The sequence below is a fragment of the Fulmarus glacialis genome, unplaced genomic scaffold (genome assembly GCF_000690835.1).
Source record: "Fulmarus glacialis isolate BGI_N327 unplaced genomic scaffold, ASM69083v1 scaffold35482, whole genome shotgun sequence".
Classification (NCBI taxonomy): Eukaryota; Metazoa; Chordata; class Aves; order Procellariiformes; family Procellariidae; genus Fulmarus; species Fulmarus glacialis.
In genome coordinates, this window is record NW_009197812.1 from 3,572 (window position 1) to 25,870 (window position 22,299).

Consider the following 22,299-nt stretch of genomic DNA (forward strand, 5'->3'; position numbering starts at 1 on the left):
AAAGGAATTAAGCTCCTAACAGTAGGCACATGAAAAGATGTTAAAAGGAACAGGCAGGCATGTGCCCTTGGGTATCTTTAATACAATAGCTGCAGATGGCCACCTATGACAGGAGTCTACTGCAAGAAGTGCCGAGATGCTTGTGCTTTCTCTAAATGGACTCTGCCATTGCAGGAGACAGCACAATGTGCTAGATGAGCCACAAGCCTAAACCACTGAGTCATTTCATATGTACTTAATTACAAGTATTTGCCTCATCACATAAGCCCATTAAAAACCACCATTAAAAAAACCCCTTCATTACACATCCTGACCATCATACAATGCCAAATTTGAAAATACACAGCAAACCTCTCCGCTCTGCACTTAGTTCTGTGCAACGAACAAATGCATTACACACATTATTAATAACACCAAGAAATAATGTCCTGGTATACCTCCTGTAAATAAGAGCACTGTATCCCAGTGTATTTTATGTCTTCAAGAGAGTCTGGTTTCTCCCTGCTTTGTAAAGCTAAGTAAGAAACACACACAAGGCAGGACTTGATACCTAAATTTCCAGTTTTGCACAGTCTCACTCTCCCTATTCTTGGTGTAACGTACCAGGGACAGATCTTGGAGAGTTTTAATTGCCAACATGCAACTCTTCTACAGGTACAAACCTGCACAAATCTGGAGCACATTTCACTACAATTTGGCGGGTTTTGTCTGTCAGACTGCCCAATACTTGAAGCGTTTTGTGTTTAGATCTCCACTAGAAGGTTGTTAGAGTTCACATCGACACGATACAGAATCACCAAGTGCATTTGGCAAGCAAGCTACTCCAAGGCATTTAGGGAGCAGAAGTAAATGGTAGCGTCAGCATGACAGGACTAGCAAGTAGCCAAACATTTAGACTGAGAAGTAATGCTTAAACACCACCTCTGAGCTACAGTCTAATTCCCTAAGAAGTCCTATTGACATGAGGAGCCAAGAATACAACGAAATCTGATTTTATTTAATACATCTTTTAGGAAATCTAATGAAAATTATGTACTTCAGAAATTCAGTTTTAATGGGGTGCTATTGGAAATGAGCCCACAAGTGCTAAAAGACAACCTCATGGGGAAAAAGAAATTATAATCCAAAAAAATAGCACAAATTTAAAGATGACTTTGGGCCTGATTAGATAAATTACATACAAGCCAACTCCATCAGGACAAGTTTTCTATACTAATTAAATTAGGAAACCATTCTTCTGTATACATTATCAATTAAAAAACCAGAATGATTCTTCAAAAAGAATCAAGTCTGTATTTTAGGTCTGTTTATATCTGCGTCAATATAGTGTTTTGACTTAAAGTAGTTCTTAATTTTATCTTCCCAATAAGTCAAAATTAGCTCCTTAACACATCTTTAAAGTCTCATACAAACAAACCGAGGCAACCAGTCCTTCCCATCGCCAGTAGGAAGACCTGTATATTCAGGCATTCATACGTACAAGGGCCTTTAGTTGGTGCCACGTGCCAGACATGATCAGATCGACCGGTAACCCAACTACGCCCAGTTCTCAGAACAGAGAAAGAGAAATGCCAGTGCTGTGCTTCAGCTGGGCTGGACTCTCTAAGCTAACACCCTAAAAAGGAAAATAAATATTGATTATGTAATACTGTAAAAAACAAAATACTGAGGGACCACACACTGCTACAGCTCATGCGTCAGTTAATTCAGCCCATTCATGGACTCCGTCTACTACATTACTGTAACACCATTAACGTTCTGAAATACTGGTAGACCTCGGATTTGATGAAGAAGTCAATTTTCTCTTATTTTTTTATTAAAGCCATACGTAGGGGTGGGGGTTAAAGGGTATACAAAGGTTGGATGTAGACAAGATTCTGATTGTGCTTAGAGTAAAATTTACTGAGATAAAACCCTTCACTGGAAGTAGTTAGGACGAGAAATCCTGAATTAGGCTTGTAAAAGGCCTCAAATACTAATGAATAAAATGCAACGGTGTTCAGTCACTAAAAGCCTTCTGGATTTATTTCATTTCGTGAGCTTGGCCACTTTTGCATGACAACTCTATACTCTGGAGAGTTCTAATATTAAAATCCATTTATTTAAATGATTTGCTACGTTCTGATCATGAGAGAGTAAGACTGCAGATCAAAGACTACAGCTACTTCTGAAAAAGCGATGAATGAAATTTTTGAAGAATTGACAAATGTATTTTTCAAATTCTTTTGTCAGCAACTGCATGAAATCAGATGATGTAATTTTTCTTAGCGATTACATCTGGCACCTGCAAATTTACTAGAAACACACTTCTGACAAAAACTAAAGGTTCCAAAGCTCCAAATATGTAGGACGTTGATGAACAAAGCTGCAAATAGAGCCCAAGTAATACTACCCAGTCTGCCTATTTCATTGACCTCCTTAGCTCTGAACCATCCTAGTAAACAACTAGATTGATTGCTACGCAATACAATAAAACAAATACTAAGCTTCAGCATCAGCTTGTCGAATTTTAAGATACATAATAAAAATAGGCCAATAGACAGTATTTTGTATTTGTGCTTCCATAAAGGTATTTGAGTTTGTTGAAACTCATCTGCCCATAAGACATACCTGAACTTTGTTTGTGGCAGCAAATGAATATAAATTAAAACCTCCTTTTGTACAATCCAATTATATAATAATTTATCAAATTGTTAGGTTCTTTGGTTACCTTTTACTAGCTGTAGAAGTTGACAGCAAATTTTCTCAGCTATCTTTTTGGAAGTAATTTGAGTAAGCAAACCTCATCTCCCTTAAAATTGGATTCTGTAAAATCCACAAACCCAGTTTTCAGATCAAGAAAGTGCGATAGACACTAACCTAAATTTCACAAAATTCTGCTATTGAAAAGATGCAGGTATTGAAATGATTTCTAATAATAGCAATTTTGAAGTGAAACATCGTAACTGCCAAGTCTTAGAGAAATAATCAATAAGCTAACATGACAGAAAAGCCTTACAATCCCACTTGCAAATCAATAAAGATTTTTTTAATTGAAATTCCTTTAGTGCACAATTCTTAAGAATTTAAGTCCCCCAGTAACTAAAAGCAAGAAGCATACCACACTGATCTAGAAGTCTTGTGTATTAAGCCATGAGTCCCTTAGCCAGTGCTCTTAAGTTGCCCCCAGCAGAATTTTTAGAAGCCTTCCTTAGATGTGTATTTAGGCTTGGGGAAAGATGGTATTGCTGGAATAATACATAATTAGAAGTTTAAGAGGTCCTCCGCTGCTTCACTCATCTCTTGAATTCTTTGACTGACATGGTTGCTCTCACCAAAACAAGTGTGATGAGTTGATCTTGCTTGGGTAGATGCAGATTTTTGTTCTTTGTCAAGGCAAAGCAGCTGATCTTGACAATGACAACTTGAACTAAAAAGTTCCATCGCATTTTAAGCATGTGCCTAGATCTTCTGTTACAGAGCCCTCTGAATATACCTTACTGAAAGGAAGAAAGAATCCTTAACCCACCAAGGACAGGCGTATGATAAGGGCCATGCCATTTCTGGACAAGGGAAAAAATCCTTAGACACTCTACTGCCAGTGGTTATCATCTTTATACATAAAGAACTTATCTCACTTATCTTTGAAGATCCATTTCACTGGCTTTAGAGAATGCAAAACGTTACAAACACTTACGGAAGAAAAAAAATCCATTAAATGTAAAGCATCATAACCTTATGCTTCACGTGCTATCAGCATGCCTTAGTACAGCCATTGGAACTGACTCTGTCATGAATGTATATAAACTGATCTGGAAAGCAACAGATTCTGACAAATGAAAGATGACAGGAAGGTCAAAGGTCAATTATTAGTAGAAATGTATTTTATTTAATAATCCAGAGGCCATTAAACAGAAACACAAACTAAAGACCGATCGCTGAACCCACCAGTCCTACATTATATCAGCTCTAAGGTGATATAACACAGTAAAAATTTCCTGAAGACAGAAATGAGACGAAGTTCCTCTGCAGTGTCAGATTCAAAGCTTCAGTGCTGTGGATGGAGCTGAAGGAAAGGAACCATTCTGAACTGCACTACATTTCCCACCTGATTACCGTACTTGGACACATAGAAGCCACACACTAATATGACAGTAGCTTGGGAAGTACACTGGAGGTAAAATAGTACAAAGAATTAAGTTGTAACAGTAATCTGTTTTTAGTATATATGCTACAAGCACTTAAAATACAGGAAGAGGGCAGACTTCAGAGGATAATAAAAAGTACACCCTATGGCTCACCTTTCCAGATGTGAAGTTATCACAGGAGGGAAAGGAAGGAAGTCTTTCATAAACTGTTCAGATGTACAACTACATTGCTGTTCAAATTTTTTTTCTTCTAGTTTTTGCTCATTTAAACAGAGACTGTTTCAAACACGTAGATTGGAGAGGGCAAGACATGAGAAGGCTAAGCTTGCAGTTCGCAGGCATTCAGAAATGGTATTAAGACTTCTACATGAAGTCTCTTGTAACAGTTAAAGAAGTTGGTATTTTGGGGGGTTGTTAGTTTTCATATTATGTTGTACTTAACTTCTCTAACAAGGACCTTGCATCGAGGCTAGTATCCCTTCCTCAGAAACAGCTTTATCAGGAGGTCTTGAACAGAGAAGATCGTCTGAACAACTACCTAGGTGTTTTTGTTTTGCAAGACCACTCCTTCAATTCTCATCTGAAAGAAAAGCCGGCGTGTATTTTGCCTCACTGAATTAAGAACTACACACAAATACAATAAGATTGCATAAAGGAAGGATTCAAGTGAAAATCCAGACAGATTAATACAGAGAAATTATTGTCATGAAGTAATCCCCAATTTACATTCAAGTCTAATGCATGCATTCTGCCCAACATCAACATCAAATCAGTTCCTTTAGAATTCTGCTTTCTTAGCAAAGAGCTGCTATAAGAAATGCAATTCCTTCCTCCCCAAACACATACAGTTACAAAGATGAAGTCATGGCTTATCTCCCCAAGGAACACAATGAAACATTTGGGTGAAAAGTGATCATCCATCCCAATGACAGACTACTGCAGCAAGAGGAAATTAAGACTGCTCAGAAAGAACAGCATTCCTTAACCAGTCTTCCTTCCTCCCTCACTGCCTTCCAAGAATGGTTCTGAAAGGCCTCCCGTCTTACAGTGGAGATGATATTACCTCTAACTCCCTGTTCAGCAAAGCAATTATAAAGCCCCCAGGTTGCTAACACTGAGAAATTACACATAGCATAGCTCATGATATCAAATGCATGATCATGACAGATTTAAGTAGTAAGAACCACTGGTTTGCAAGATGTGTTGAAGGCCCCGACACCTAGAAAAAAGTTCTAAGGCACACTGGCATAGTAGCTTTTTTTTTTTTCCTTTTCTTTTTGAATAAAAACACCATGGCTCATCGAAATTCATCACTGTAGCTGAAACACTCTTCCTTCTCACTATTTCCTCTTACTGTTTGATTTCTCTTGTACATCATAGATGTGAAAGAAGATGCATATAAATTGTTTGTAATGGAATTTAATTGAATATAAAGACTAAAAAAAGCCCACTCTACAAGCAGTCTTTTAAGCAATCAAAAAGTAACAGGCTTTGTGCCTTTACTACAACTTCTGAATTCAGTGCTGAAGTTTAAAAGATTTATTCATAGTACAAACAGAAACAAATGAAGTTTATTTATAAACAAGCTCCTTTTTCATTTCACTGCTTAAAATACTATGAATTTTTACATGAATGACTAAAAGCAGAAAGTGCAGCCAATTTCAGGAAGTTAAGCTCAAAAAACCAAGAAGGGTTGCTTTTCTTTTGAATGACGGGGCTTTGATCCAAACAAAGATTTAGAAGTAGGGCAGGCTGCATTTCTCTAATGGACACACATTAAAAGAGTATTGCAGTGGCATACAGGAGCAGATGAGTGTAAGAAATTGTATAGACTGACATCTTTCTTATTTGACATTTTATTTCCTAAACAACATCCTGCAAAAATCTTGACTGGTCCCCTATTCTCCCTTACATGGAGCTCCTTCTCTCCATCAACCCTTCCACTTACTGTCAAACTGGTTTTAATGCCCTTTAACTGAAGGAGATCACAAATTTTGCAACCCATCCCTTGGATAACATGTAGCTGACTATTGTCTTATTCAGAAAATGGTTTTTCCTTTCACTGATCAATAAAAAGAACATTTTTAACAGCCTCTTAGTCCTATGTGGTCAGTTTGAATGATTAAGTATTTCTCAATACTACAACTGACTAAGGTTCATCACCCATTTACCTTCATTGCTGTACACATTAAGATCCCCTTTCATTACAATTCTCTTAAATTAATTTTACCTAGTGAGTATTAATATCATCAACAGAGAAGGTTAGGGTTTTATTTGTTTAGATAACTGACATACACAATCCAGTTAAGCATCCTGTTCATGATGTTCTTACCTCGAGTATATACTTCTCTAAAGATCTGACGTTTTCCAGGGCCTCTGGATCCTGATGGATAACAACTACTTCTTTCAAAGGATACTGGGGAGAAGGAAAAAAAAAGTTACCAGAAATTTTGTCCTTCCAACTGAAAATAAAGAACTTCAGAAATTATTATTTATCATATGAAGTATTTTCTTGTTGAACTCTGTTTGCTATTCCAAACTTAATTATTCAACTTTCCCAGGCTTATCCCAAAGTTACAAAGCTATTGCACATTCCCAAGGTATTGATAAGACATGTTAAGAGTTCTAACCTTTACTGGAATGGTTTTTCTGTCTCTGATTACTCGTCCAAGCTCAATAACAGACTGCAAACAAGAAACGGCACTTTCAATTTTTTTGTCGATGAGATCCTCCCTAGATTAAAAAGGAAACGTTATATTGCTTTATTTTCATTGTATCTGAGCAGATTGAAAACATTTTACCCCATTCCCTGAAACTTCCTACAAGAGACACAATTATGCCCATTTGGGGCAATTTGAAAAATGAACAAACAGGTTTTTCTTCTTTCTTTGTGGAGAAGAAGATGATGAAATAACTTGCTGAAAACAAAAAACAGAGCTATTTTTAAATCATCTTTTGTTAGCACCTCTCACAAGATGGAGATGATGGATTGAGTCATACTACCTATTCTATTAACATCCAATAAAAAAAATAAGGTTTATATTAATAATAACATAAGAAGATGCAAAAAGATATTATAAATAGGATACTTATAATGACAATGAAATACCTATAATGCAACCAACTCACTGGATCTCAATTTATAATCTTTTCCAGGAATTCTAGATATTTTAGTTTGAGGTTTTAGACAGTCTTGTCAGCTTTCCTGGCTTCATCATTTTTCCTGGCTTCATCATTTTAACACCCTTCCATTTTGAGGCAAGGCAGGGTTGGGGGGGTTTTCTGTCTTTTTGTTTTTGGGTTGGGTTGTTTGGGTTTTTTTGAGTAAGCTGACATTCACATCTTGTTTCAAACGTACTAGCAGCCAACAGTTCTGAAAATGTGGTTTTCCTGATTTCTTGAGTAGCTGCATAAATCGTGCAGCTCCTTTAAAACCACGCAAGTGTCATATCAAGACCAGAGTCACTGGTTCAAACGACAGTTGTGAATAGAATGAACAAAGTTGCTTGCTGTAATATAAGTAGCAAAAGTACTGGAATGAAAACCATGCACCCAATAAGGATTGTCCAGAAAAACAGAACTGGTAAAGCAAAATTACAACTGAAATATCCCCATCTTCTGCATTAGGGCTTTGATTAAGATGTTACTACCTATTTTGAAGCTTTTGTTCTTCCAAAAGCCAGTCTTTCAGGATGGTCCTCCAAAAACTTGGAAACGTGTACATTGGGAGATAGATTTTGCTCCCAGAAAGATTCATATAGTATAATGTGGCAGTATTTCAATATTACTTGCCATTACTTAATATTGTGAACCCACAAAATGAGAATAGTCTTCACAGATTGCATGCACATCCACAAAATTTAATGCAACCCATCTGTTCAGACACTAAGCAACCAAGTGATACCTCAGTGAGGTTTGAAACACAGGTATTGAGTCAAGTTCAGCTGTGGAAGTGGCCAAGTCCCTCAGCTTTACCTGTACATACCCATCATATTGTTTAAATAGTATTTTCTGTAACTGCATCAAAAAACGTCTCTTATTATTAACTGACAATATTGTCCTTACACAGTCATCAGAAAAATATTCAAAGAAAAATGCAATGATGTGCTCAGCAACTCAAGGTGAAACTCAAACTTCAACAGTAACTTCATTCTGAAAACATGTCTTTTTATCTGACAAAGGGAACAACTGATCTGTAGGGGGTCCAGTAAATTACACAAACTAGTAGCAGACAAAAATCCAAACAAAGTACAATACAAAGAGGAAAGCCTGCAAGCCACTCAAATACATCATATGTTTGCATGATGCAGCAGCAAGTCAGTTAGCACTAACAAGAATAAAAAGTGACTAAGCCACTTCTAAACGCTCATGCTAAGCCCATGCCTAAACGGAGTTCCTGCAAATAGCTCACTATCCTTCCATTACTCCATTCTACAGGAGCTCAAAACCATTTCTGATAGCTCACTGATGGAGTTTTGCATTCTTTGATTACATATTCTTTACAGGACTTTCCCAAGGAACAGAAAATCAGCACCATTATTATGTCAATCTCAAACTCCTTGTTGCAGTAACTCTCACTATTAAAGCTATCAGAAGGAACATACACCTTCCTCAAAGGATATAGTATCCATAAAAGAAACACCATTTCTAGAAGGTTTAAATTTTTAAACGGGCACATAAAGTATCAAGGTCAGCTCCCTTGTCCTTGAGGGTTTTCAAACTGAGCTGCAATGCAAAAGGAAAGTTTGCTTCTCTCACATTCAGTGACTAACAGCAGGCTGCAATGCAGGCAACTAACTTAATCCACTAACATAGCACCAAGGCACTAACGAGCAACTGATTACTGTAATACTAGTGTCTCCCTCGGCTGGATTAAAAAACAACAACAACAACAACAACCAGAAACAAAAAAACCAAACAAACCGAAACAACTCCAGTTGTCATGTTCTACCTGGGTTGAGTTGATACTATGGATAACCCAGAGTGTACGTTCAGTACAACCATCATGAACCCAAACCTTTTTGAGACACACTGGCACTTACAAAAAAACCCTCATCCATCAGCATCCAAAGAAACGATCTGTTTGGAAAGCTCTCTCTCATATGATGTATCGTCTTACAAGGAAGTGGCAATCCCTGGACAATGGTCTAAATTCTTGATCTGAAGCCAAAAGAACTCACTCTGCTGGCTCCGTATGTGGTCCACACAAAACAATTAACCCCAGTCCCCATGGGATCTGGCATCAGCATTCACTAAGAAAGGCCTAGAGATGGGGGGATGCACACATTCTTGCAAATGCAGGGCCCACAAGTTTTATAATCCTTTTGGGGCCTTCATAGGTAGGCACTATAGCTTCTGGTCAGCACACATTTTGAAGAGTAAAAAGGATATTCCTTGCCCACCATAAGAAGAAAACATTATGAGTTGGGAACATGCATTCCTCCTAGTTGTTTTCCTTCTGAACTACAATCCTTTAACCTAGCACAAGTTTACTGCTTAGATGTGGAGGGAAAAGAAAATTCCCAGCTAACGTTGAGAGTGGGGTGTGAAGCGCACTGCTAGTGAAATGTTCTCCTACAGCAAAGAGACTAACATTAATCAGAGCTTAATCAAAACTTAAACAGTTTTGCTTATAGAAAAGAACATGTTAACTATCATCCTAAAATTCTTCCTGAGGCAAAGGAATATTCACGTTATTAAAGCAGCTTGTTTTCTTGTTATGCAAAACAGTTTTAAACACAAGTAAGTGAAGCAGCACTGTTCTGTGAAAAGCAAAAGAAAAAACAACCCAAACAAAAACCAACAACCAACCAAACCAAAACCCCATTTTGCCACATAACAGCTGTCTCTCACCTCACTTGGGGAAGCATGAGGTAGTGGATGCTTTCAGTATTCTTTTCCTGAACCGAGGCCGGATCAATAAGTGTCTTCAGATTCTGGTACATCAGCTCAGTGATAAATGGAGTATATGGTGCCTGTAATGTTGCATTCAATCATCATCTTTTCTTTATTGCTTGTACATTATGAATCAGTAACACTTATGAATTGCAGAAGGACAGTTCAGCAAAAACAATGCTTACACAGCGTCTTCAATGCAGAACTGCGATGTTATTCAAAATGCAGACCGAAATAAATGAAATTGCTACTACTTATTCACCTCCTTCCTGATATTTACATGTTACTTTTGGGCACCAGATAAGAAATCATAATGTCTCTTTATCAGTCAGGTGATACTTGCCTTCTTTATAGTACCATGGGGCAGATAAGCAAATAAAAGGGAGAGGAGGAAAATGAACTGTGCTACGCAAATCAGTAGCAACATGTTTTTTCTGCGTTCAGTCTCTGTACCCCGAGTTTCTATGGTTAACTTTGACACAAAGACGCATGCTTTTAGATCAACTACATTAAAAATGTCATATAGTTATAGTGGGCTGTAATTCCCTTACCATAAGTCTGCACATGGAGAACAAAACACTGAACAAGGTTTCCAAGGCCATAATGCAGTCTTCAGTCCCATTCTCGCCCTATTTGAAGAATTCACCAAGAAAAAAACAACAACTGCAATTTAGGATCAGTAAGTGCACTTAATAAACTTCAAAAATTTCCTATGTTAATGCAATAAACTGGTTTTCCAAACTGTATTCATTTTGCTCAATCCCATCCAGCAAGTGAAACAGAACTACTGGGCATTTTGTTTGGTTGGCTTTCCTCGAAAAGCAAGGTGGAGGGAAAAAATGTTAACTTCTCACTCCCACTGTCAGGTACAAACTGATAAAATTTGAAATGCAGCATAAAGAAACTGCTATGCATTAAATTAACATAGACTACTCCTAGGATTTTGTTTACAGTTCGAGATTGCAGAAGTAGATACCTACCTTTAGTCTTCTGCGATTCATTCTAACATACCAGTTGGTCAGAATATCAACAAACTTCACTAATCGAGGGACTACAGTGTACAGCCTGTAAGCTAGAAGGAAAAAATATTTACTGTAGTTAATATTTGCCTTCTGCATCAAGTTCCTCTCTTAAAGAAACACATTATCATTTGTAGCTCTGGTGTTAAACATAAAACTTGCGCAGAAGCACGCATGTAAGATCAAAAAGTGATTAGACATACTATTATGTTAAAACTGTATTTTCAAATTGCACACGTCATCAATTCTCATGCTTCCAGACAAACACATCTACCACCAAATTGCTTCCCTAATCCTACACAAACACACATTATGGAAGCCTTATGCTTTTATCTGACTCGTAAAGAGGATAGTGGATAAAAGACTATTAATCACAAAGGATTTGGCAAATCCTAGATTTGCACATGCTGTAAATACAGCCAAGTCACTAGAAGTTTAGCAGAAATTATTGTAGAATCATACAATAAAATTAATTACTGCCAACATTTTCTTTTTTGTTCACCACATTTAAAGTGAGACACCTATTTAAATCAATTCTCCCTGATTAATTGCAATTTTTTATTATTTTTCTAACTAACACAGGAGGCTAAAAGAATCTAAAGTAGCAGCAAGCCTGACGAGGTAAGAAGATAAACATAGCTGTATTTTCAAGTTCTGTGTAACTTAAAAGCATGGAGGACTGCCAACACGAAAAAGAAGGTCATCACAAGCATCACTATGCAACTGGGAAAACAAATTTCAGTTGTTCGCAAGAGAATTGGGGGGGTGGGGATGGATCTTAAACAGGACCCAGCTTTCTAAGGAAAAACTTGTATATAACTTCTCTAGAAGCAAAGAGCTTTTTGATCTCTCTTCTGCATCAGTTTCATTAATCAAGCAGCTACTGAATAAAATGGATCTTTGCTTTAAAAGCTCCACCACACTTTTCACTGCATTTTCTAAAATAGAAGTGTTTTTAAAGGCAGAGTACTGGTATTTAAACCTAAAAAGGAAACACTCAGAAGATTCATGCCATGGTGAGGAAGACATTACTTACGTGAGAATTTGTATTGCTAAAAAAATTCCCAGCTCCCTTCTAGCTATGTGTTACCTAGTTAGGAGATTGGTTAAAAACAAACAAAAAACCTCAAAAAACCCACCCTTCAGGGACAGTATATCTTTAACAAGAGATTCAAGTTAGCCTGGAAACATGCATTTCTCCCCTCAATAGCTGTAATCCCAGTTCATAAACCAAACTGAAATTTTACTTTTTCATGACTCAAGAAAAAGTCATGCATGTACATGGAAACACGTGCACATACATGCACAGAGACACACACACACGCTTCTTTCAATTTCAGTCATCAGGAGAAAAGTTGTTTTATAAAGTAATTTCTTGTATTGGGCACTTAAGTAGGGGGGGAAAAAGCATAATAAGGCTTTGTGGTTTTAAACACAGAATTTTAACCCCCTTTAAAACACAAAGGATTGTTTGCCCTATTACTTTCCATAATATCTTCCCAATATCTTACTACTTGCCCTGTTTATCAAAGGGCCCAAACCCCAGAAGTTTCCATTATAAAAGATGAAGTTTAGTGGAGAAACTATACTACTATATTCAATAGCTAATAATTCATTTGGGTAAGTGTGTTATTACCAAAGTGAAGCTAAGGTAGCTACACCAGCTGCTGCTGAAGAGGTTACTGGCACACATCTACCTAACTTGTGGCACTCCTGAAGACAGCATGTCTACAGCTCCAGTTTTGGGCACCTATTAAACCAGAGATAACATGCGACAGCAAAAACCCTCTTACAAACGCACGTGTATGGTTTCAACACATTTAACTTTTGCCAGTTTTCCATGAATAATTGAAATGATGCTGCTTTCTGATACGTGTTGTCTCCTTTTCTCCAATTGCGTACGTTCTAGGAAGTCAAAAGCTCTCCCCAAGCCAGGATTAGGAGAGCGTTGTTACACCTTTCTGAAGTTTTTCTAGGCGCTCTAAAGCATCCCGAAGTTGCAGTGTGCACAAGTATGTTCCCCTTCCCACCCTCAGTCTATTCAAGTGGGGTCAATACTAAACCGACAGGGACTCGATTTAGGCTGAAATACTGCTGGCTATTCAAGCTACTAGTAGAAACTGGGGCAGAATTAACATAAGTTTTACTTAATGGAAACATTTTTCTAGAGGCAGGCAATCAGTGTAAAATTTAGCTCCACTATAAAATACACTTGATTAAATGGAAGAAGCTACGTTCAATTGCAACATTTTTCTGGTTAGTGGCGTCTCCTTGCCACTTAAGAGTTTCAAGCCTGGATGTGCTTACAGATGATCACACACACAGGTGCAGGAACAGCACGCTACAGAGCAGACGGCCATTTCTTTGACAGATGGTGCCCAAATATCACCTCGGCATCACTGCCTCAGCTATGTTTTAGACGTGGCAGAGGTGACAAATTTTTTTTACACATCTTGCAGGGAACAGAGTTGTATGGCATTAGTTGGCGAATGCAATCATTTATTTTTGCTCACAACATGCCACAACTCCAATAGCTTCTGCATTTGTGTTTTTTTTTTTTTTTCCATTATTATTTTCAAAATCTTGGGTTCTAAAATGAAGCTTGTGTAGTGTATTTATCTCCTTTACCTAGCATTTGAGGTCATAAGTCACCATTATAATCTTCCCTTGCCTCCTCCTGACATTTTTCCTACTTCAAGTCATATGAAGTAGAAAATCTTTAAAAAAAAAATCCCAAACTAGTTTTTTCTGAAAGAGATTAGCACAAGAGTATCATGTCGCAGTACACAAATTTACTGCATCTCCTTAATATCTGTCTGACTGAATTCAGAGTTTATGCAGAAAAATAAATTGAAAAATCATGTTTATTAATCACTTCCAACTGAGATACGTCACTCATTTGATGAGCACATCATGTTATCTTCATCTAACACAAGACAATAGCATTTAATACCAACACTACAGTCTTGAAAGTCTTTACATTGTCATTTTCCAACAGGAATTTTCTTCTCCTGCTTGGAACGATCTTCTTGCTTTGTAAAGATGTTAGCTGAGACATCCCTTTTTATTAGCTTCATATTCCTCTTAGAAATCCAGAGCAGAGAATTCAAGTTTCTACCCCCATGCTCATCTTCCTGCAAATACAACCTCTGTTTAAACCACGCACTAATCCAAGATCCCAGGTACACATTCACAAATGAATTTTCCACTGTCTCTCAAAGCATTTTCCCCTTTACATGCAGCATGTAAACTTGCATAGGCTCTGCATATTTCTGTTTGGCAACACATGAAACTCAACCCACACCACCATCACATTTCAGGGACAAAACTTCTAGGAAAAAGCCACATTTTTGTCAACAACAGACAGCTTTTATCATATTCCTGATTTTGGTAGCTTGAGGATTCTTTCTTCCTTTAATGAAATGTTCTTAGATGACCTCACCTGAATTTTGTTATTACCAAAATGACCTGCTTTATCTACTGTAGCAAGATAAACTCATCTTACTGGTCCTAGTGAGAGTGAAGATCATGCCAGTCTAAGAGGGGGAAATACAAGAAATGACTGAAGCAGAGGAGGACTGTCCTGGGTCCTCAAACTCAGATCTTGCATTTAGCTGTTTCCTCATTACCTATTTTCCCACTAATACCTTCCTTCCCCAAGCTGAAGCACACCTGCAGAAGGTTCTAAAAATTCTTCCGAGGGCAACTTAACATCACAGGCATAGGGGGGTTGTTTGCTTATTCATAAACTGGAACTACAATGGCAAGAGCCACTTTCTTTCCAATATCTAAGTTTCTAGTGACCTTAAAGGCACCAACATGCAGGAAGAAAAACTAGGCAGGAGAGTATCTCCTTACAGCTATGCAATCAATATCCTAATGCTATTCCGTCCTGCTGCACGCACTCCCCATATGATTACAAAGAAACCCTCTCCTTGGAACTATGCAGGGGAAAATTTATTCTCCGTGCTCATGTACGTCTCAAAATTATTTTATTTAGCTGACTTGAGCACTGCCCATTACATCTTTTTTTTTTTTTCCCAGCTTCCCCAAATTCTATTTGGCTTCCTCTTCACTGCTATATTTCAGATACTATTATAATACTATTAATTGCTCCAAGCACTGCAGAAAATGATGTTAGAGCAACAAGCTACATCACTGAAGTCATAGGATTAACCGTGACAAAAAAGCCTCATCGCTTTTTGAAATATCATGAACAAACATAGAAAACGCCCATGAAAGTGGCATTCCATGTATTATGGTAGCTGGTTGAAGATTTCCTTCCTTTTATCTGAACTTCAAGTCTCATGTGGAATCTGGAAATCTCTGGATGGTTCTCTAGTTCTCTAACCAAAATTAAACACCCGTACACACACCCGATCAAACATGTGCATACCTGCCATTTCAGCTTTGAAGAACTGAATGAGTGATTGGGTGAAAGAAAGAATCCATTTATCCATGATGTTATTGCTCTCCTTAACTGTGTTCTCATTGTAAAGGAATTCTCTTCCCTCATCCTATCATCAACATAAAAACACAAAACACATTTTCAAGTCATAAGGGTATATAAGCAAACCTCTATATCGAACCACCTGTCAGCCACTAATATTTGGTCACCTTCACTGTGTTACACTGGTTTCCTAAGAGAGAACATTAAATTCCAAAAACATGTCTGTAAGAGAAACAGCTAAGGAAAACCTGACTCCCACTGCTGCTGATTTCACCACACCATACCTTCAACTACAAAGGAGACCAGTTATTTGGATCTGTTAAACCAGATAAAAAGTAGTACAGCACACAATGGTATGCAGTCGTTCTTTCCCTGTTTGCAGTATAAGTCACAGCTTCCAGACACAGGGTAGGACTCTTGAATTTACGCAACTCCTTCATCTAGGAGGATCTGAAGCATTTACAAGAAATGATACATTCTATTTGGGGAAAGGGCATATAAACAATATAATTCTTTTTTAAAGAGCATGTGACAATTTCAACAGATTAAAATATAGAAGAATATAACAACCTGAAAAAACAGGTGGAATTTTTAGGCATCCAACATGCCTATAGTGCACTTTGTTGCTTTCCAGAATACTGATGTTTGCACCCATCTGAGAAATTTCATAACACTTTGCTGATTCTGTAGGGCATTGCAAGCAAGGCCACAAGTAAGCACACTTGTCAGTGCCTACAGTCTGACTCTTTTCCATGTGAACGTTCTTATGACTGGTTGAAAACAGGGGGTTTGGGGTTTTGGTTAGTGGTTTGTTTGTTTGTTTGTTTCTTTTTCCATATTTACAAACAGTATTTAACATCTGGTTTTTAAAGTCTTTGGACTTTCCCTTCTCTCAGAGGCCAGATGAAAAAATCTGTTTGGATTATTCGACCCAGTAATTATGCATCCACTTACATAGTGTAAAGGAGAAGATTCTTTGCAAAGAAATGCATCTGCACACCCAGAAGTCCAGCAATCCCAGTGTGAGGTCAGCAGTCATTTAACCAACTACAATTACTGTGGTAAATACAGTAAGCATAAAGTTATTATTAGACTTCATCCAGGACACTGGGATTGTAGTTTCTCTCTTGCAGGAGGCAGAATGCAATGACAAAGTTGTTTAAGCCTGTGCATGAAATCTAATTTAAGCACTATCACCTCCAACAGCACATTCTTTTGCCTAATATGGTACACAGGAACGGTTTCACTGTCTATTTAGAAAGAAAAATTACATCTGCTGAGTTACCAAAACTATCTGCGTAAGCACCTGGATTTTCCACTGGGGTCTTCCACACCCAATTTGGCTGATCTTGCAAGATTTAATGGGATCACAGCAAAAAGCTGCAAAGCACACTTTAGATAATTCAAAGGTCAAACAGGAAAAACTGAAGTATATTTCTGGGGCAATGTCTAAGTTTGTCTGATGAATGCTGTCTAGGGATCCTAAGAAAAGATTTGTTAAATATTAGGATCTGAAGTTACCAGACTTTATTCCCAAAAGGGGTTGTTAAAAAGATAAAACCATTTATTGAAGTCAGCTATTTACTGTACTATTTATTGAAGTCAGCTGCCTTTATTGCTTCAAATGGCAGCTCTCCACAGTGATTAGGCTGCAACTGTAACTTCATGCATAGTACAAGGTTTGGACTTTATCACTTAGTTCCCACTCTCCCATAGAAGTCTGCACGAACAAGTGGTAACCTTCTATCATTAATCTCAGCTGAAAGATTAAAATTGGTTTCAACAGAAACTATACAATATACACACAAAATCTTCAATTTAAATGAAAAATTACTCTAAGGAAGAGATTTTAATCTTGCTTTCATTCTGAAAGTGTAGAAACTCATGTCACTCATCCAGCATTTTTTAGTAGACTTCAAATGTAGTCTGCAAGTCTAAAGCATTATTGCTTTTATGATGATTTACCTTTCTTCCCATTCCATTTCTTCATTTTTTTTTTTTCTAAGTTGTATTTAAATTTAAATTTAACTTTTAAAAAAATGAACTGTCATGTTACAGAAGGCAATCTTCTTGCTGTGGCTAATGTATTCAATATCGAGAATTCCCAAGTTAAACATTTTTATGCAGATTCATAATTAAAGTCACAGTAAATGAGTTAGCTCAAGAAATTGTCACAGCAGCCGCTACTGAAAATAACTTTCTTTTCATCACTTATTTGCAGTTCTCTTTGTGTTAAATCTGTATGCTATTAAGCAATGTTCTCAGTGCAGAGAAACTTGCAGTCCAGATGCCATCCTCTGACGGCATCCTTCCTGCGATGTGGCCATACCTGACTACATGACATGGGATAACAGCAAAGAAAAAGCAGCAGCAGCACTCAAGGCAGTATTAGTGACACCTACTGCCTCCAAGCTACTACACAAACACTGATAAGACAATTACTAGAAAACCAACAAGGCCTAGTATGGACATTTCAGAAGGATGCCCTCAAGCACCTGTGGTACCTGGCTTTTAACTGGTGTTCCCAGCAAGGGTTCCCAGCAAGGTGACTAGCAGCAGATAATTGCTTAGTATGTATTGACCCCACAAACTCGAAGTCCCTTTCTTGTTCTCTAATTTCAAGAGTATCAATGCAATAGCATCACATTTATCTCAAATAAAAGGGAATCAAAAGCACCCTAATCTGAGAAATGATAGCTGTTATGTCTTGACAGTCCCCTACCTTCCACTACTCCTTTCTATATAATAGTAAGCTTGGTCAAGAAGAGAAAGATACAGGGTGATTATAGCTTTATAAAACAGGGTACAAACAGCAAATAACACAGAAATTAACAGCAAGTATATACAACCTGATCTAACTTTGAAGTCAGCCTTGCTTTGAACAAGGCAGTTGTTCAAAGATCAGATGACCTCCAGATCAGAGTCCGGACCTCTCTTCCAATCTAAATTTCTCTACGATGCTAATTCTCTCTAACAGTGGAAAAAGCACAAAGCCCCTTCCACTTTGCTTTTCCATGCTCGAGAGATCTGTACCTTATGTTGCAGGATCTGAACATTCTGAACAAGAAAGCGATATGCATTGTACCAGGGCAGGAAGACATCCTTCAGTATATCCCTTACTCCTTCCTCCTTAAATCTCAGATTTTCTGCTCTTACCACAGGAGAATTGATCAGGTATAACCTGCAAAATAAGAACACAATACTTAAAAACTTAAGACTGCATATACTGATAGAAATGCACTTAAACATACAGTAAACCCTAGAGAGCTGCATAGCAAGAGGAAGATACCCAAGGGAGCAGTTTCACACTAAGAACTCTAAGGAAGACAGTATTCTAAGCATGTAACATATTGAACATAAGACAATTTACTTCCTAGTGCTACAAGATTATTTTTAGAATACAGCATATGGAATTTGAATTTGAATTTAAATTTTATTTTTTACTCTAGAAGTTAATTGAAGTGATAACACATGCTCAGATGCTATCACAGCATAAACCACGTAGTGGATGCATGGAATTATTGTTCATCTTTAGAATGGCACCTATTGTTTCGACAATATTTTTAATTCCTTAACGATGACACAGTACCTTTCTACTCAGTCTAGTTAATTTCCTCAATTATAAAAAGCTTTGGGCCCATTTGCAAACACAGGACTAAGGAGCAAGGTAATACAGGCAAGTCAAAGTAAAAGAGCAGAAATTTACGTTTTCAAGAAAAACAGCCCCAAAGAGGACAAAAGATATACCTCCTACCAATACAAATGTGCCTCAGCTCTAGAAACAGCTCTGAAAGAGCAAAGCAGAGGATTCAGGCGATGCTGACTACTTATATCAGAAGCTGCCCCTCGCAGAATCACAGCCCCACCTCAGCCCAGGAGGTTCATCTATACATGAAATCCACCCTGTCTAGGGAGATCCTCCTCGGGTCAGTCTCTCTCAAGCTAACGGTTCCTCATTTCAGAGACAGACATGTCCCCCAGCTTCCTTGCTGGCTGTGAATTCGCAAAAAATCATCTTTATACTTTACCCCATCTTCTTCCCTGAACAAATATTCTGTCTATGGAGACAAACTGGTATCTATCAAGTTAACTCAAAAAGAAACCAGGTCTTACTCAGGTATCAAAAAAACTTGAATACAAACTTGATTTAGACACATTTATTTAATTTTCCAAATATGAAAAACAAACCAAACATTTTTTTATTTTAAATATTGTGGCATTTCTCAAGAGAAATTTATTAACTCATTTTCTCACATTTTATCAACTTTTAAAATCATGATTCTAAACTAGTGTATCTTTACAGGCACTTCCTTCAGGAGGCTTTAAAATCTTAATGGGGTTTGACACGGCACATTCAAGAATACCAGACCATAAATTCTTCAGGAGACGGCTTCTTGCATAAAAATGAATACATAAAAATAGAGCAGCCAGAGTAAACAGACAGCAATGCAACACAGAAATGCGCATGCATTGGGTTGTCAAGCCCTGGAGCAGGCTGCCCAGGGAAGCGCTTGAGTCACCATCCCTGGAGGCATTTGAAAGACACATAGATGGGGCGCTTAGGGACATGGTTTAGTGGTGGACTTGGCAGTGCTAGGTTAACAGTTGGACTTGATGATCTTAAAGGTCTTTTCCAACCTAAACAATTCTATGATTTTCAGTACTGTATTGAAAAAAAAAGTATTTTTAAACATGATACCTGAATTCAAATTATAAATTTTCAGAAGTACAGAAAAATTTAGCATAATAATGAAGTAGGTCTAAGTCCTTAAATGAAATTAGAACTTATAAGTATATATTTAAACCAAACCTCCCATCACAATTATTTATGTGCTTATTACTCATTATTTATTTCAGAAGTCAAATATAACTTTGCTCTGAATATGAGAGCTAGTCTGGCCCTAATGTACACCAGGATACTCCAGGACTTTTACCAGTTTGGGACTTGCCTAGAATAATGACCACTTCAAATTGCCTCCACTGCTTTCCTCCTGAGGAGGCAGCAATGCAAACTAGTCAGAACTATGAAGGAGCCGCTAAATTGCTCCTTTGCACCCACTTCAGCAGCACTCGCCGCAGAATCTATCAGAAATCTTCTTAAAATAGGTCTTAGCATGAGAAATTAAAGAAAATATAGCTCTCTAAGGCTACAGTTCTGTTTTTTGGGGTTTTTTTGTTTTGGTTTTTTTTTGTTGTTTTCTTTTTAACATAGCAGCCTTGCACTGCCTTACAATATGTAAATGTTAAAGTAATACTAATTTCCTTAATTATTCCAATGCAAAGATACTTACATCTATTATATGGAAAGAGAAATAAGGCACCCGATAAAGGAAGAGTTCTATCAATTTAGTTACACCTAATGATATTACCCATTAGGCAGAAAATAAAACCTTCCTCAAATCAAGCCAGTATTATCAAGTTTTCTAACAATGTATGAGAAACAATAAAGTAACCTCCTTTTCAACTCTCTAAAACAGTAGTCTGTGGCGTTATGTTATTTCTTCTGCATTTTAAGAACAGATTGAGAGGAGAATGTAACACATCACTTCTAACAGCAATACTTACCTCAGGATACATGAAAGCAAAGGGCTTGTAAATACTGTACCAGCAAATTCTCTTTCTGACATAATTCAACTTTGACAACTATCCAACCCAAGTCATAGGTCTTAGGAATATTGCAATATAACTGGTTTTGACAATTCTTACAGATTTCACACCCCTTCCATTCAATTCCATATTCATTTAAACAACTTTATATATATTTTTTCTGCTGATCTATTTATCAAGCTATTGCTGAGAATACTTCAGAGCTGTAGTTAAAAACTATATATATGCATATACATACAGCAAAAGCTAAAGTAACTCTGCAAGGAAAACGGTGCCAAGGAAAAAAAACCTCAGTTGTAGTTTTTTCTATAAACAGAACAGATCAAGTGCTTCAGTGAATAAGCAGAGACAAGTGAATCGCAGAGCTCCTTCCATAAATAAACCTAGTCTGCAATGCTTTTTACTCTCTATGTGGGTGTATGTATAAATAAACGTGACATTAAAGAATGAGTACACAGGCAGAAAAATGAATTAGCTTTTTAGAAATCAAAAAAACATTAATAATGGAAGTGTAACTTCTGGTGTTTCAGATTTTTTGTTTTGTTTTATAAAAAAGGCAGATTGTTTTCAACAGAAACATCACCTGCGATTTAAAAATCTCCAATATGCATAACTCCAACCCTTTTCACTCATATTGTTCCAGCCACCAATTCACTGATATTCTGCTAATACATCTTGATTATTTGTAAAGAACAATCATGATCAAAGTTAAGAAATCCACCCAACTCTCCATTGTAAACATATATGAGAAGATAATTTACTAGGTCTTTTAAATGCTAAAGCTTGAAACAATAAGGAACTTCACATCTATTTTTTTAAATTATCTAGAACAAGCAACAACCATCTTTCTCAAATAACAAAAAACCATGGTACACTACGCTTTCATTCAGCCCAACTATGACCATGTAGAGTTGCAACATGCAATTCAATGTGTGTAATAGTTTAAGGTTTTCTTATATACAGCAAGAATTACAGGGCTCTTGAGAAATGCATAAGTAGTGTACTCCTGCAGTTATTAAAATGTCTTTATTGTACCTTTACCTCAAGGTACCACTTCACGCATGCAGTTAGTGCATCTAGCCAAAGTACCAGGTGACTGCATAATTACATTTATACGTCAGTATAATTTTAATGAAACACTTGAACTGTGTTTAATCTCTGTTTGATCAGGACAATTTATATATACACATTAGGCAGCTCC

The 22,299-nt window shown here is 37.2% G+C and overlaps 1 protein-coding gene across 1 annotated transcript in view; it reads right to left on the reverse strand.

Moving 5' to 3' along the window:
• IARS (isoleucyl-tRNA synthetase) overlaps nucleotides 1-22,299 on the reverse strand; it is a gene marked incomplete at both ends in the record, with an annotated part of 74,098 nt that overhangs the window by 2,517 nt on the left and 49,282 nt on the right. The window contains 7 exons of the mRNA XM_009572685.1: nucleotides 6,460-6,543; nucleotides 6,758-6,860; nucleotides 9,981-10,102; nucleotides 10,574-10,651; nucleotides 11,003-11,094; nucleotides 15,438-15,558; nucleotides 18,525-18,672. Of these exons, the coding sequence (XP_009570980.1) occupies nucleotides 6,460-6,543; nucleotides 6,758-6,860; nucleotides 9,981-10,102; nucleotides 10,574-10,651; nucleotides 11,003-11,094; nucleotides 15,438-15,558; nucleotides 18,525-18,672 (748 nt within the window). The remainder of the gene's footprint in view (nucleotides 1-6,459; nucleotides 6,544-6,757; nucleotides 6,861-9,980; nucleotides 10,103-10,573; nucleotides 10,652-11,002; nucleotides 11,095-15,437; nucleotides 15,559-18,524; nucleotides 18,673-22,299) is intronic.